This window comes from Podarcis gaigeae (genome assembly GCF_964106915.1).
Source record: "Podarcis gaigeae genome assembly, chromosome: 13".
Taxonomy (NCBI): Eukaryota; Metazoa; Chordata; class Lepidosauria; order Squamata; family Lacertidae; genus Podarcis; species Podarcis gaigeae.
In genome coordinates, this window is record NC_139689.1 from 16,243,925 (window position 1) to 16,261,589 (window position 17,665).

Genomic DNA, 17,665 nt, shown 5'->3' on the forward strand with positions numbered 1-17,665 from the left:
TAGTTTTAACTGATTTTTATTTTTTGTATTGTATCTTTGTAAACCGCTTAGAGACTGTGGTAGTTAAGCAGTACAGTGGTACCTCTGGTTACGAACTTAATTCATTCCGGAGGTCTGTTCTTAACCTGAAACCATTCTTAACCTGAGGTACCACTTTAGCTAATGGGGCCTCCCACTGCCGCCATGCGATTTCTGTTCTCATCCTTAGGTAAAGTTCTTAACCTGAGGTACTACTTCCGGGTTAGTGGAATCTGTTTGTAACCTGAGGTGTTTGTAACCTGAGGTACCACTGTATATAAATCTATTAAATAAGGAAATTGATACAACAAATAAAACTTCCTAGCTGGCAAAATTATTTCACTAGCCTGTTGGGGGCTGGGGCAGAAAAGGGATGGAGGGGGGCTATTTATATTCTCCACCTGGAGCATAGAAGCCCAGTTGGTTTCTAGATGGTGTGCAGAGGACGGATGTATGCGCCATCCTTTTCTGACAGTCCACTCTCCAATTCCTGGACTCCTTCAGGAACTAGATGAGTATTTAAATGCAAGGCTGCTGTACATTGCTGAAAGTTCCATCACGGACAAAAGATGGGATATAAATGTAACAAACTGGTGGAAAACAATTGTCAAAGTTGGTTCTGTGAACCTGCCTTGAACCTAGTCAACCATTTAGCGCAGTCCTGACTAAATGTGAAAGTCTCTATCAGTTTCGATTCTGTTTCTCACATTTCCAACCTTAAACTTTTCTGAAGCAATTTGGTTTTTTTTAAAAGAAAAAGCCTCATGAAAATTCCTCATCATTTCAGAATCTCTCCTAGCACACTATTTTTGTATGTAGTACACAGACTCTTGATCATCTAGGTTGCCCTCCTCTTCACACATTGCAGCTTGTCAATATCCTTATTAAATTGTGAGACCCATAACTGGACACGGTACTCCAGCTGTGATCTGACCAAGGCAGAACTGTTAGTGAGCACTCTTTGGGTTCAGTCAGTCAACCAGCTACAAATCCACCTAGCAGGTATCTCATCCAGTCCACATTTTACCAACTTCTATGAAAGTATATCATGGGGGACTTTGTCAAAAATCTTATTGAAATCAAGATACACTACATCCACAGCATTCCACTGATCCACCAAGCTTGATACTCTATCAAAAAAAGAAATGAGATTCAACTGGCATGACTTGTTTTTTGAGAAACTCATGCTGGATCTTTGTAATCACAGCAACCTTGTCCAAGTGCTCGCAGACCAACTGTTTATTTATCTGTTACAGGAATTTTCCTGGTATTGATATCAAGTTCACCGACTGGAAGTTTCCTGGGTCTTCTTTTTGCCCCTTTTTGAAGATGAGGACAACATTTGAAGAAGAAGAAGAGTTTGGATTTGATATCCCGCCTTTCACTCCCTTTAAGGAGTCTCAAAGCGGCTAACATTCTCCTTTCCCTTCCTCCCCCACAACAAACACTCTGTGAGGTGAGTGGGGCTGAGAGACTTCAAGGAGGTGTGACTGGCCCAAGGTCACCCAGCAGCTGCATGTGGAGGAGCGGGGAAGCGAACCCGGTTCCCCATATTGCGAGTCTACCGCTCTTAACCACTGCACCACACTGGCTCCAGTCCACAGGACTCTGAGATTACATCCACAAGCTTGTTTAGTACCCTTGGGTGGAGATCATCAGGCCCTGGAAATTTGAATTCATTTAAAGCAGGTGTTCCCCTACCGCTTCTTTCCCTATCGTGGACTGCATCTTCCTCCTTGCATTGTTTATTCTGTTATTAGCAGGTGGGGTAAACAGAGAAAGAGAGAATAGCTGCTTTACCGCAGCTCGGGTTCCAAGAAATACAAATATCCCACACTTATATAACATTTAATCTTGTTTCCGTGTAGGGTGATTGCATGTGTGTCTAAGTGGCTGGTTTTCAGGTTACAATCCCCCTTGCCACACCCTGAAGTGCACACACACACACACACACACACACACACAAAAATATAGGACTCTGGCTAATAACACAACACCTAGCAGTGTTTTTTGTATGAACTGGACAAATGCTCAATAGTAACAACAGTTGAATGAATCAACAAGCAGGATAACACAGCAATCACCAACTTTTTCTGAACTGGGGGCATCACATTTAAGCCAAAGTAACAACACAAGGCACACTTTTGTTTTATCCATTTTTTTATCCTCCCACCAGCCTCTCCCACAGGCGCTTCTCCTTACTGGCTTTTCTTCCTCTATCCCCTCTTCTTGTTTTATTTCTCTGCTGCTTCCCACAACTTTATCCTTTCATCTTTTTCTTCTTCAAAATCTTTATTAGAGAGAAAGAGAGAATAGGATGATGGTGATGTCCCAACCCGAGGTCATGGCCCTCCGTGTAACGACCAATGAGAGAGAACAAACAGCTGTAAGCCTACCTTTTCTCTGTGGATACACAGTAAAGGCCCAGTGTGTTGGATCAGGTTCATAGCTGTCAACTTTTCCCTTTTTTAAAAAAAGGGATATTCCCTTATTCCAAATAGGATTCCTTGCAAGAAAAGGGAAAAGTTGACAGCTATGATCAGTTTTGTCGCCATACTGGTGGTCACTTGTGCTAAGGGAAACACACCTTTAGGTGACTAGGAAGTCACCAGCTTAGATGGCTTTAAGAGGAGATGAGACAAATTCATAGGGGATAAAGACTATCAATGGCTACTAGCCATGATAGCTACACCTACCTCGAGGTTCAGCGGTGGCGTTCAACTGAATGTAACTAGTAGGAGCAAAAACACAAGTGGACTATTGACCTCAAGTCCTCTTTGGGGGCTTCCAGAGATACCTGGTGGCTGGCCACTGTGGGACTTGATGGACTCTTGGTCTGGTCCAGCAGGTGGTTTTGTCATTTTGGGGGCTAGTAACTTGTGGGTACAAAACTGCAGAGCTGTGATGAATGGATTTAACTGGAGATGGATCTCACTGAGGGTTTAGCCCTGGATCCTGCCTGGCCTCAGGCCTAGAACATGGGAAGAGTTCAGTGGCGTAGCGTGGGGGGTGCAGGGGGGGCCGGCCGCACCGGGTGCAACATCTGGGGGTTAGGGTTGGGGGCGCAAATCCACGGGTTAGGGGGCGCAAATCCACGGGTTAGGGGGTCAAATTACTTGCCTTGCCCCGGGTGCTGACAAAGCCTCTACTTCTTTGTTAACTCTTCGTTAACAAAGAAGTAGAGGCTTTCTCCCTCTTCTACAACTAGTTCTCTGCAAGTCTGGGGTTGGCGATAAGGGTTTCCAAAACAGAAGTTGCAGCTTTTCTCCCCAAAGTGGGTCCTTCCAACCTAAGTCACCTCTCTCGGACATAACAGCTCTTACTGGAATAACCTAAGACGTCCTGCAACAGTCAGGCAGAGGGGTTATTGAGATGTTGCTATTCCTTGTAAAGTTTACAGAAAGCAGGGGGTGTCAAATGATGTGTGAGGAGTTCAGTTCTGCTTAGGCGCTATCTCCCCCCACAAGTCAAATCCGACAGGCAGGTGGGATGGCCCACTTGTCAGTCACTTGACATCAGGTGACAGACAGGTGGGTAGCGTCAAAATTGGGTGGAGGAGGAAGATAAAGAACTGGCCCACAGGGCCAAAAATGTCCCCCACCCCAGTTGTAAACTCTTCCTCTCCTCACTCCCTGTAACAAGATTCCCAGCCCAGCAACCTTCTTAGCACCAAGTCCTCCTCATCTTCTCCCCATAGCAAGAAAAATCAAGCATCGCTCAAGCCTTCTTTCCTCCCACCTGGAAAGTGGAACAGCTAATCTGGTGCATGTCCTTCCTTAAGGCACATCTCTACAGCAAATTTACATGGTTTTTAAATCAGCAGGAATGCTTGTGCTCACAAAGCAACTCTGGAAACCGTAGTTTTTGTGACGTGCTGAGAACATGCCGTTGTCCACCTCTTAACACACTGCATCTTCCAACATTATGCCGACCAGCTTTCAGTTTATATGGCGGTTGTACCATTAAGAAGTGTGATCCTAAGAATATTTACTAAGAAGCAGATTCCTCTGGGCTCAATGTTTTAGGATTGCACTTTTGAGCTCACTCCAAATGATGCCTTTGAGGATGTGAGGGTTTCACGAAAGCGTCTCTACTGCCCTTGAGTTGAGGATGAAAGAGACAGTCAGAGGGAAGCGAGAGCAATCATATCCCCCCACCTTAACGCTACAACATGCAACTTAGTATAGCAAACTGAGCAGTATATTTCACATCCTGCAAAGACTCTGCTGCATTTGGCCTTGAGGAGCCTTTCTCAGTTCAAGACTTCCAAACCTCAATAATGTAGAAACTGTGAAGTGTAGTAGAGGGGTGGGGGAAACACCTCTGGGCTTGGACTGGTGGGACCGAGTTCAAATCCTCTCCTTGGATTATTTTTTTTAAAAAGTACCAGTCAAGAAGAATTAAGGAATTATAGCGCATTGTGCTGTGAGCTCAACAATTGTTACAACAACCCTGCAATGAAGGCCCATATTCTCCATATAGTATAAGGGTGGCTGGAGGGTGAGTGACTTGCATAAGGCTGTCAAGTAAACTCATGACAGGGGTGAGCTCTCATTTTAGATGCTGAAGAACAAATGAATACACACAGAGAGAGATATGCTTATGTCCTACCCTGTACACACTATTCAGCTGTTAAGCCAAATGCACAAAACAAACCTCAAGCAATTATAGGGAGGACTTCCGTTTCCCCTGTCCCTTTAATACAGGAACAAATAGTTATGTACTAACTCATTGCAGTGGCTTACATCTTACCTCTGGTTCATTCAAGCTACTAGTCCTCATTTTAAAAGCTCAGCCAGACCACCCTAGAGATTAGAAATCTGCTGTAGGAACCGGGAGGTCAGGATTCCAATAGGGGAGATGGCAATGGGAACTTTTTTCACCAGCATCACCTGGCAAGCTAGCCATGGCCATTCTGTTCAAAGTTGGACCTTGCCACAGCCATTCATGCCCAAGGAACGAGACCGCTGTAATAATACGTTATATGTGGGACTGCCTTTAAAAATTATTTGGAAATTATAGCTGGTGCAAAAAAAAAAAAAAAATGCCTCTGCCAGCTTATTGAACAGAGCTGGCCAATTGCAGCCTGTGATATTAATATAATATTATCCTCCTGCCTGTTTGTTTCCAGGCTCAATTGTAGGTACAATACAAGTACTGGCTTTGATTTTTCAAGCCCCAAACAGCTTGGGACCTGGGCTGCTTAAAGGACCACTTTTATCTGCACACATATGTTCCGTTCAGCATCCGAGGCCTTGCTCTGGTGCTGCTTTCAGAGGAAGTTTCACAGGCACCAAGCAGGGACTGTGCCTTTTTGGTAGTGATGCCACATTTTATAGAACACCACCCACCCACCCACCCCAGGCAGTATCCCAGGCTGCATCCTTTTAGACAACAGGTAAAAAAACCTGCCTTTAAAAAAGAATGTCATCTGGCTAGCCTATCCCCACCATGTGGCTATAGACTAATAATCATTATTGCTACTGTAATTGGTTTCTCCCCCCCCCTTCTTTGTCAAGTCGGGACTTCGCTCTTTTATTGCCGCTTGTTTACTATTTATTTATTAATTTGCACAGTCAGCTGCTTTTGTGTTTTTAATTGCAGGCTGCTTTTGAGTTCACAATCAGTCAAGAAAAGTGGGGTATAAATTGATTTCACGTAAAAGAGGCAGAAAGAACCGTATTCCGCTGCTGACTCCTTATGCTCCCCTTCACATTTGTCTCAGTTCTGAACATCTTCACCCGCAGTCAGGCCCTCTTTTGCCCCCTCCCTCCATGCCTTTCTCCCAAATCTTCTGCTATGCTCCAGAATAGCCCCCTTGTCTCTCCTCCTCTTCAAGTCCTTCAACAGAATCTCAGCTTATCTGTGTCTCCACCTGCCGCCTGAGTTCTCTCAGCCTCCTCAAGCCTCATATTTCAGCTCCTCCAGCCCTGTCCTGCCCGTTTAATGCACACACAGCCAGCCCCCCTGGATATGCTCCCTGAACACGGCGGGCAATTAATAAGCTGTTCGGACGGAGGGAGCTGTGTCTGTGGAGTCTGTTTTATGGGCCTCTAGGGAATCAAATGCAGAATTGGGAGGGGTGTCCATCTTTCCTCTCTGGCCCCAGCCACTATCAGCTCCCATTCATTACAATCCAACCCATTTTAAGCACAACGAGGCTGTCTCACACAACTCCTTCTTCAGAGACACTCCAGAGTCTGAACCTGAGCATCTTTTAAGGAGTATTTAAGACCTTTCCTCCTCCTCCTTAAAAAACAAACCCAAACAAACAAACCAAAAGCAAATCTCAGTTTGGCTTTTAATTGGCTGGGGTCCGCTGTGTGCGGTGTAAAGGAGGGAGGGAGGTTAGTTCAGCAGCGGGTTAGACTTCCCCATTTGATTTGTTTCACTGTGATGTTTCTCCCCTGCTGGAGACTGGATGGGTTTAAATAGCGAGGAGATAAACAAATAGGCTTGAGACAACGGGGCCACAGTCCCTCGCCTGTGCGCCTCCGGTGCATAGCATCATTGCAAAGCAATCTTGCCCTTCTCTATGTCTGTGTGGGCTTATTAACCCGGCTCTAGACTGCAGGATTTTGCAAAGCTTGCAACAACACCCCCCCCCCAAACACACACACTGCCTCAGGGCTGCGGGTTCCTCGCCCCCATCAAGATCGACTGCCGCCGCCACCACACTTGGTGGCGATGCCAGCACCACCATCCTGCTCCTTCCTGCCAACACACCTGCTTTTATAATCTCCCCCACATCTCTCTTTATTGTGTGCCTATCTTCTCTTCTGCTGCATTCAGCAACTAACACTATCAACACTGGGGTGGTGTGAGGGGGGGGGAGAGAGAAAGAGCAGCAAGAGGGAGAGACACACGCTCAGAGAGACACAGACACATACATACAAGCCTTTGGCTCCTGCAGCAAAACCGTCTCCTCCATCATAACCCCCCCCCCAAACGACAATGCGCCAACGATAAAGCAAATGCCATTTTCTCCCTTGCCTGGGCAGGAGGATAGGAAGCGATGCTGGAACCCAGTCTCTCTCCCCCCACTGGCGAAGAAATGTTTTTTTTTTGCAGGGGGCATCGGGAGGGAGGGGGGGGGAAGAGAGAGATGGAGATGGAGATTGCATTTTTAAAGAAATCTGCCTTGAGCAGATCTGATGGGGCACATCACCAGCATCCTGTATAAGCAGCCACTAAAGCTATTCCCAGATCGGGAGCCTGCACAATTTTTCAACAATTTTTCTGTCTGGTCCGTCGTCGGCGTGTCCCCCCCCCCCCCACGGTAATCCATGCAGAATAAAGGGGAGGCAGAGGGGAGGAGCTGCTGAATAAATATATATATGTATAAAACTCTCTCTCTCTCTCTCTCTCTCTCTCTCTCACACACACACACACACAGAGAGAGAGAGAGAGACGGATTCCTTTATTGTCACTGCATCTGCTCCCCCCCCCCAATTGTTTAAAAGAGAAGGGAATAGCTCGATTTTGTTGCTACTGCAGATGGAAGCATATGCAATGGTGATTATAACCGGTTTCTCTCTGCTTCACTCGGATAAGAAAAACAGAAACTGAGGTTGGGGGGGGGGGGAGAGAGAAATCCTCCCAACGCTTGAAAAGGTCACTGAATTATTTCTTCGGGGTTGCAATTCAATTGTGGAATTGGGATGAAAGGAGATGGCTGAATTTCTGTTCTCTGTCGCTGGGTGATAGTGTCACATATTCCTTCCGCAAAGATGATTTGGCCAAGGAGCCCCTTCTCCTGCTTTCCACAAATGCACACAAGCCATTGGGGAGAAAGGGGTCCAGAGAGGATGTGCTACTCCAGCAATTCCAACCTTTGCACACACACAAAGATACTGTTTGTTCTGTCGGAGAAGGGTGAGCGTTAAAGACCCAGAGAGAGATGACCTATACACATAGGGACGCGCACACCGTGATATTCTGTCACACAGAGAGAGATACCAAAAAGCGCACATCTCCTCGTTTTCACACAAAAGACCCTGAAACTGGCCAGAAAAGCAACAATAGCACAGGTGCTAAAATTGAACAGACCAGACCATGTAACAGCAGGCACTGTTAAAAAAAAGAAGTAGTAAATCTCATTTGGAGGAGAGAAGGAGATGGCGAGTTTGTTGTGATTCTTGTTTTGGTCCAAATAAAACAAAACGAATCTTGTTTTATTTTTGCCAGATCGCGGACAATCCCAACTTTAAAAAGAGCTGCGAGAAATTAGATGGACGTGAGAAAAGTAGATCACTCCAATTCTATCAGCCCACTTGGCATAGCGAGATCACAGAAAGCCTCTTCCTTACTTCTTGTTGCTTTACATACAGACTGAAAACATTTTGTATGAATGACTCCATCCCCTTGTGGGGTGGGGGACGGGAGGGAGGGAAAGGAGCGGCGTGGGGGGAGGGAGGGAGGGAGGGAGGGAGGGAGGGAGGGAGGGAGGGAGAGGAGCCAAAGATTTGCTGTGTGTCTCCAGGCTTAAATGGAAATGAGAGTCACATCCTATCTCAGCAAACCAGAAAACGGATGGCGGGGGGGAAGGCAGGTTGGAGCACAGCAGTTCGTGTGTAAGGGGCGGTCTTATAAAAGTGGAGGAGGGGGTTCTTAGGAATTATTTCGGTGATCTCCCCTTAGACCCCTCTCTTAACATATCGATGCGTGAGTGCTTTGTGCTAATCAAAGAATTGACATTAACACACCGGGCTATAAAACACGCACCCCACAACATTTCTTTGCCTCCCAGTGCCTCTCCCCTTGAGACAGAATCTGTCACATCCAATTTGGCTCAACCTTCAGCCATCCCCCACCCTCCCCCCACCCCCCAAAATGCAAAGAGGTGAAAGGAGAAAAACCATCCATCACAGTCCTTCTCCCAACAAGCTGGTGGAAGGGGGAGGAGGGAGAAAGTTCCTCCTCCTCTTCTCCCCCCCCCCCGCCCAGCCACCCCCTCCATTCTCACACTTCCTGAAATATTTGACGCCTTAAGGGCTATTCCTTTCTCTCCAACCCACCCCCCTTCCTCTTTGGGGAGGGGAGGAATCGGATGACCTATAAAAATTGACTGTGTCTTCCCACACACAAATTTCTGTAGACATACACTGGCTAGGATAAGAGACTTAAAAGGAGATATTTAAACACCCTCTCTCCTTACTCTGAAAGAAAATCGCCTTAATATACGCACGGACATGTACATTAACAGAACGCATTCCCCAATTCCTCCCCATACTTCTGGGGGAATGGAACAACCTCATAAAACCTTCTCCCCGCTCCCCCACATTCAGATACATAGCTGTGTAATTCTTCGCTGGAGAAATATCAACCCTCCTGAAATGAAACCAGACAGCCTTTTCCCTTGTCTTGCAGAGAGACGAGCCCCTCTTCTCCCCATGCCAAGTCCAACCCTCCCCCATCTTGGAAACCTGAGACATCCTTCTCGACAGATCCCGCAGTGGATCGCTTCTCTCCCCCCCTCCCTCAATAATCTGACCGCCACTTTCTCTCTCCCCCGCGCGCGCTCAAAAAAACACACACACCATAATTTAGATATAGAGTGTTCCTCCTACCATTAAATCCTTGCCTATTAGTGACTGCTGAATAAAATAATTGTTTTTGTGCCATTTGGAGAGTTGGAGGAAGGGAATTTAAGAAATCCATCGGAGGGCTATTGCTAATCTCCCCACTTGCCTCTCTACAGGATTGGGAGCTGGGTGGCGGGGAGACAGAGACAAGGCCCCCAGGCATTAAATCAAGGTTGTGGGGGGGGGAGGGAAGAAAGAAAATTGCATCTTACACTTCTCAACTCCTGGGTGCGATCCTTCATTGCGCTTGCTTCCTGGCGAGGCTGTGGGTCCTCAGTGGGTCTTCTCCCCCACCCTCCGTGTGGCTCAACAGACAGACACGGTGGCTGGCGAAGACCCCTCTTCTTTGGGGTGGTGGAGGAGGAGGAGGAGGGCGGGAAGGAAGGTTACTGGTAATTGCAGTAATGGATAAACTGAGCCTTCCCTGCTCAGCCAAGCTGGGAGGAGGAAGATGCTCTAAGGATGGAGAGAGGTTGGTGCTGATGCAGCAGAGCAGGGTGGGAAGATGCAGGAGAGGGAGAGAGAGAGGGAGAGAGAGATGCGGGGAGGGGAGGGGGAGCAGAGCAGGGAAGCTGAGCATGCTCGCTACACCCCCTCCCACCCGAGGGGCCATGGGAGTTGTAGTCTGCCAGAGAGAGGGGGCATCCTAGGCGAGGGCTGCTTTCTAAGGCGGTAGGCACCGCATCACCCATAAGATCGCGCGGCCTGGACTCTACATTAATTCTTCTGCAATAGCTGCTGCCTCCTGGGGAATTCACTTGAGATTGCTAAGCACAGATTTATTTCCTGAGGCAGAGCGGCAAGCGGGTGGGGGGGGGGACTGGGGAGACGACAAGGGATGGTCTGGGAGCAGCTGAGGTTGCTGCAGTACTACCGAAGATAAGCAGGCATAAAACCAGACGGAAACTGGGATGGGAGCCACATACAGAAGTGGGATGTAAGTAATATGAACACACAGAGAGATGACTTCCCCTTTAATAACTTCCAGAGGGATGATACCTGCGTTCTTCTGCAGCTGCTGAAGTGGAGTCTATGAAAGTGCATGCCACAACACATTTCTTAGTCTCCGAGGGGCTATTGGACTCTTTGTGGTTTCCTCCCCTTTAACATCACATCCTGCCATTCGTAACCAGGGCCGGTCCTACTATTGGGCAGTGTGAGGTGGCTGTCTCAGGCAGCAAGTTGTCTGAATAGGAAGTTATGGCCGTTATTTTATTTTTACCGCTAGATGGGGAGGGGGAAAGGTGCTTGTGGGATTTTGCGTCTCGGATGCCAAAAAAAGGTAAAGGAGCCCTGGACAGTTAAGTCCAGTCAAAGGTGACTCTGGGGTTGCGGCGCTCATCTCGCTTTACAGGCCGAGGGAGCAGGCGTTTGTCCACAGACAGCTTTTCGGGTCATGTGACCAGCATGACTAAGCCGCTTCTGGCACAACGGAAACCAGAGCACACGGAAACGCCGTTTGCCTTCCCGACACCTATTTATCTACTTGCACTGGTGTGCTTTCAAACTGCTAGGTTGGCAGAAGCTGGGACAGAGCAACAGGAGCTCACTCCGTCACAGGGATTCGAACTGCCAACCTTCTGATCAGCAAGCCCAAGAGGCTCCATGGTTTAGACCACAGCACCACCCACCCAAATAATAATAATCGGTCTTGGATGCAATGCCAGCCCTGCTCACAACCAGGGTGGACAGAGAGTGTGTGATAAGGAATGGTCAGTTCTTTCAAGATGGACTTATGGGAGGGATGCCAAACCATTTCTGACGGCAGTGTTGCCACCAACTTGGATGGCTTTAAAAGAGGATCTGTCCAATTCACGGAGGACAACTACTATCAGTGGCTGCTAGCCATGATGGCTCCAGCTCTGCCTCCATGGTCAGAGGCAGTGATGCTGCTGAATATCATTTTCTGGTAACCGCAGGAGTCTTGCTTGTGGGCTTCCCACGGGCATCTGGTTAGCTGCCGTGAGAACAGGATGCTGGACTAGACGGGCCACTGGATGGCTCTAGAAAGGCTCTTTTTATGTTCTTTATGTTTTTACATGGGGAGGGGAGGCCAGTTATTCTGGGTTAATTAATACAGAGTACAAGGCTGTGATCTGTATGTGGCATCCTCCTCCATACTCACAACCGCTCATGCTGATTTGAACTTCACTCACAAGTGTACTGTAGGAAGACATAGCCCACCCTTTAGCCACTGAGGCTGTGGATGCAACCAAGTAGAGGCTTTTAAGCTTTGCTTTTGGTGGGGCCTTGGACATCCCTCCAAAGCTTATTAGGGAATTCCTCCATCAGGAGATCAATGGCAGGCAAGCTTCCCAGAAGGACAGATGGCCCGATCCTACCAGCTACCAGCGTTCACCCCCAAATGAGCTTGTTCCAGGAGGAGCATCTTAATGCGTTCTTCTGGGTGCATGCTCAGTTTCCACAAGAAGCTGGCGGTGGCCAACGAATCTTGTGAAAGCCACCCATGAAAGGATTGTTCCAGTGTGCAGTGACCCCCACAAATTCACACAGCTTCCTCAGCGGACAGGTTGGTGAAGAAATGCTTCGCTGAAGCTAGAAAGTCTGAAAAACATAGCAGAATGATTGAAGGGTTGATTGAGTCACGCTGCGGTCACTAGATTATGTTGCCCAGTAATTGTTTCAGGCTCGTTATTCGTATGTCTAAAAGGGGTGTGGGTTTGTGTATGGGGCACCATATAGTGACTGACACAGATCAAATTCTCCCAACTGTGAACATGAGCCATGTGCTAAAGGGGTTGGGGAACAATCCTGTCCTTTTTAATGAACCTGGTTATGAGTGTGTGTTTAAAGCGTGTTGGTGGTTAACTAGGTCCACAGCCTCACTGTACATTTTAAAGCACTATTGAACCACTTTGATAGTGTCATGGCTTCCTGCGAAGAATCCTGGGAACTGTACTTAAGGGTGCTCAGAGTAAAGTTCCCAGAGTTTCTGGGGAATGTAAACTGATTGCCAAACCACTCTGGAAACAATAGCTATTTGAGGGGAATAGGCAGTCTCCTAACAACTCTCAGGACCCTTAACAAACTACAGTTCCCAGAATTCTTTGGGTGCTTTCAGTGACCTAGATAGCCCTAAGTACAAGCCCAGTGATGGGAGAGTTTTCTAAGCATTTGTCTAGGTTTCCTGTTTCAGTGTGGGAACGCCTTTAAAAAAATCAGTAACGTCACCATACACACGGCAGCTCCGCAGAGACAGATGTTCTGGGCCAGTCCATCCATATGACAGACAGGGCATCTGCCGCAGGCTCTGGACGGCATGCCCAGCTGTCAACTGGGTGTTGGTATCAAGAGGCCTGATGCCAAGCATAGCAGCAACTTAAAAGTCTAGGGCCAATTTTGCACCTATATTAGACTGACTGCTCCCGCCAGGCATGTCAGCCTATGGCAGCACTTTTGTCAGGAGCCAGGCATTGCGAAAGGAGCATGCTTCTGCTAATGAACACATTTCTGTTGCTCAGGGGCAGGCGGGAGCAGAAAGCAACGATGGGTTCACTGCCATCGGAAGGAACAGGTAGTCTTCAACGGTGATCAAAACTAAGCCTGAGCCAAATGCATTTTGCTCTCACCTCCCTCTGTTGGCTCCATGTGTCAAATTTTTGATCAGCCTCCCAGATGTTTTGGAGTACAGCTGTGCTGGCTGAGGCACTCCAGAACATCTGGAAGACACCAGATGGGGGAGACTATTGTCGACGGTGTGTTAGAGCCCTGTCCGTCATCTTCCTCCTCCTCCTCCTCCTCCTCCTCCTCCTCTTCTTCTTCTTCTTCTGTAAAGTGTCGTGCATAACTGACGGCATGACATTAACAATAATAAATTTTGGAAAGGGCTAGTTGGGCTGCCAGCTCCTGTCCATAACATATATAACAAGACAAAGCCGTTATTAATAATTACAACCAGGGCCTCTGTGTATTTGGCAGGCTGAGCAGTGGGCACAGAAGTCTGCATTCTGGGAGTCTCGACTTTTTAAAAAGAGAGGGAGACCAGCAAGTTTCTAGCTGTTGAGGTTGGAAAAGTTTGAAGCATTCAGGCAGTGTCTGGTGAAAAACGCAAAAAGGATGCTCGGGCAGAATTTCAATAGGTTGCATTCCTTTTCTTGTGACTAACAGAAACAAAGCATATTTTCCTAAATAAGCAAAACACAAGTTCTGTGTTGTGGGTTTAGGGTTGGGGCAGAACTTGGTTAAGCTTTGAAAGGAGGTTTTTTTTGTTTTTTTAGAATCATGCTTGCTGTCGCTGTTAACATTGTCGTCATCGCAAAGCAAAGAATATGCTGAGCAGCCCTGGCTATAGCTGGATGGAAGACTGTGATTAAAGCCGGCGACATACACCACTAGAACTATGCTGGAAATGCCATATAAAGCTACGTATTAGTAGCTGATAAGGCTATCAATGTCTACAAGTCATTATGGGTGGGCTGTGTCTCCAGGATTGGAGGCGGTGATGCTTCTGAATATGTCACTAGAAACTGCAGGAAGGGAGGGGGCTCTTGTGTTCGGGTCTTGTTTGCCAGTTTCCTGCAGGCATCCGGTTGGCCACTGTGAGAGCAGGATGCTGGCCTAGAGGTCTGATCCAGCAGAATCTTCTTATGGGATGTGGAGGGTTGACATCCAATCCTCTTTTAAAATGTGTTGAGGTAGGGTTATTGGGTTGTTTTTATTATTTTGATGATGTATTTTGTATTTTTCTATTGTGATTTTTATATTGTGAATTGCCCTGAGACCTGAAGGTATAGGGCAGTATACAAATTTAATTAAGTAATTAATAATGTTCTATAGTGGGAGCAGATGGTGTCTACAAGGACAGCAGTTGTCTTGGGCTGCACCAATCAGGCAGTGTGGTGTATGATTTGGACTTAAGACTGAGAAAACAGGAGTTCATATCCTTCACTCTGTTATTTAAGCTCACCGGGTGACCAGTCCACTATCTCTCAGCCTTACCTAATTTATAGCATTGCAAATGAGCAACAAAACAAAACAAAACAAAACAAAACAAAACAGAGCTCCCCTTGGAGTAAGGGAGGAATAATAATAAAAAACCGAATTAAAAATCACTCAACCGGGCTACATTTGGTCTCTTCTGGTATGGAGGCTGTGGCAATAGGGTTAAGATTTCCACCACTTTGGAGAACAGATCTAGGGTGGGGGGGTGTCCCAATGATCTCTCTCCCCCTCCTAGTCCCCCCCCCCGGACTAGGTCAGGTATACACAGAGCAGCCAAGTGAGGCAACGAAGTGGAAGAGCGAGACAGAAAAACATACCGCACCTCTTCGAGTGGCAGATGGCTGACCACATTTCCAGATGTTCCTCCTCGCATGTAGAAAGCCAGCACAGAAAGGCTGAGAGCTGGGGCTTAACTTTTTCCTCCACACTATGCTTGTTTTCTGTCTGCAGGGAGGATTTGTATGTGGACAAGCACATGAAGCTAGAATCCGTCACCTAAGGGAACTCTGTAGCTGCATCGAGTCAAAGGCCTCATCTTCGTTCAGCATCCTGTTCTCTCATAGCGTCCAATCGGATGCCCAGGGGAATTCCGGAAGCAGGACCCAAGTGCAACAGCACTGCCCCTGGTTGTGATTCCCAGTCAATAGCACAGTTATAGAGGGAAGAGGCAAAGCTCAGTGGGAGAGCATCTGCCTCATGTAAATGAGGTCCCAGGTTCGATCCTGGCATCGGATGATACCCAGCTCTTTCAAATCAGAACCAGTGAAGGCAGTGAAGGTCCTGTGTGAGTGTCTGGAGGCGGTTGGAGGATGGATGGCAGCTAACAGATTGAGGATGAATCCTGACAAGACAGAAGTACTTTTTGGGGAGGACAGGAGGCAGGCGGGTGTGGAGAACTCCCTAGTCCTCAATGGGGTAACTGTGCCCCTGAAGGACCAGGTGTGCAGCCTAGGAGTCATTCTGGACTCACAGCTGTCCATGGAGGCTCAGGTCAATTCTGTGTCCAGGGCAGCTGTTTATCAGCTCCATCTGGTATGCAGGATGAGACCCTATCTGCCCACGGACTGTCTCTCTGGAGTGGTGCATGCTCTAGTTATCTCTCGCTTGGACTACTGCAATGTGCTCTATGTGGGGCTACCTTTGAAGGTGACCCGGAAACTACAAGTAATCCAGAATGCGGCAGCTAGACTGGTGACTGGGAGCGGCCGCTGAGACCACATAACACTGGTCTTGAAAGATCTACATTGGCTCCCAGTACGTTTCCGAGCACAATTCAGTCTTGGTGCTGACCTTTAAAGCCCTAAACTGCCTCGGTCCAGTATACCTGAAGGAGCCTCTCCACCTCCATCCTTCTGCCTGGACACTGAGGTCCAGCGCTGAGGGCCTTCTGGTAGTTCCCTCACTGCGAGAAGCCAAGTTACATGGAACCAGGCAGAGGAACTCCTTGGTAGTGGCACCCTCCCTGTGGAACGCCCTCCCACCAGATGTCAAAGAGAAAAACAACTACCAGACTTTTAGAAGACATCTGAAAACAGCCCTGTTTAGGGAAGCTTTGAATGTTTAATAGGTTATTGTATTTTAGTATTAGCAGTTCGAAAGCACCCAAGGGGTACAAGTAGATAAATAGGGACCGCTTATTAGCGGGAAGGTAAACGGCGTTCCGTGTGCTGCGCTGGCTCGCCAGATGCAGCTTGTCACGCTGGCCACGTGACCCGGAAGTGTCTGCGGGCAGCGCTGGCTCTCGGCCTCTAGAGTGAGATGAGCGCACAACCCTAGAGTCTGGCAAGACTGGTCTGTACAGGCAGGGGTACCTTTACCTTTACCTTTATTTTAGTATTCTGTTGGAAGCCGACCAGAGTGGCTGGGGAAACCCAGCCAGACGGGCGGGGTATAAATAAATTATTATTATTATTATTATTATTATTATTATTATTATTATTATCTCTCCATGTAAGGCTGGGGAAAATGTTTGTCTACAATCCTAGAGAACTGCTACCAGTCAGTGTGGGAAATACAGAACTCGAAATGACCAATGGTCTGAGCCAGCAGATTCCTGCATTCCTTCATGGAGCTATAATCACTGGCTTATACATATGGAAGTATATACAGAACCCCAGCATATTCCATAATGCCACTGGAATATGCATTTGGGCATATACAGAGCCTGGGGGGGGGCGTGTATGTGTGACAGAATTCGGAAGTGCTTTCAGGTCCACCCAAGCACGTTTTGCCAGCATACCAGGGGATTTGTGTTGCTGGTTATGCGCTGCCTGCGAGCGTACTCGGTACGATGATGTTCCCTGGTCAATGCGCGGGCCTGCCTTGGATGCGTCCCCGCTGCATGACAGAATGCAGCACTGCCCCCTGCTGGGCACGACAACAGCAACAACAAAAACGCAACCGAAGCGAACGAGCTTGTTACAACATAAGATCGTGCAGCTGTGAAATTGGGGGTGGGGGAGAAGGCCGCTGGTTGCATAGTCGTGCGCACAGGCGTGTGAACGGGAGCGCGACATAACAAAGGGGTCGTGTGTAAAAACAAGGCAGCAAATTGGGAAAGGGGGAGGCTGGAGAAAGACTTAACTGGGCAGCCTTCTCCGCGGGATCAGCTCCAGAATCTATTTTCAGCAGGTGGAAGGGAGGGCAATAGCAGCACTTGATTGAGAAGCAGATCCTCGGTAGAGGGGGGAGTGATGGATTGGATTTACAAGCTTCGATCCTACTTGATGTGTGGAATCACCAGCACTACAATTTTTACAGGGTAGCTGGATTTATTTTTTGCATGTTCCTTAAAGAAGTGGCAAGGATAATGCCAAAGGCGAATACAAAAGAACCTCATAATTTATATGAAGAGGAATAACAACGTCTATGTACTAAGTTGTACTTGGGTCTTATATACTGTACAATAGATAGGTTGACAAAGACAGTTTTTTTAAAAAAAGATCTTCAAAAGATAATTAATGTCATCAGTTTCAATGGCCCAGTTCAGACATAATCATTAATCATGGTTTCCCATTACCTGAACAAGCCACGGTGAACTCTGGGTTCACACATTCACATCTCCTCTCACCTCCTTCTCCATGCCTGAAATTAAGAGATTA

At 47.6% G+C, this 17,665-nt stretch overlaps 1 protein-coding gene across 1 annotated transcript in view; it reads right to left on the reverse strand.

Annotated features, from left to right (window-relative positions):
- STX1B (syntaxin 1B) overlaps window positions 1-10,163 on the reverse strand; it is a 59,846-nt gene extending 49,683 nt beyond the window's left edge. The window contains exon 1 of the mRNA XM_083707545.1: window positions 9,815-10,163. Coding sequence (XP_083563671.1) covers window positions 9,815-9,844 — 30 coding nt within the window. The 5' untranslated portion in view covers window positions 9,845-10,163. The remainder of the gene's footprint in view (window positions 1-9,814) is intronic.
- Window positions 10,164-17,665: the final 7,502 nt, after the last annotated feature.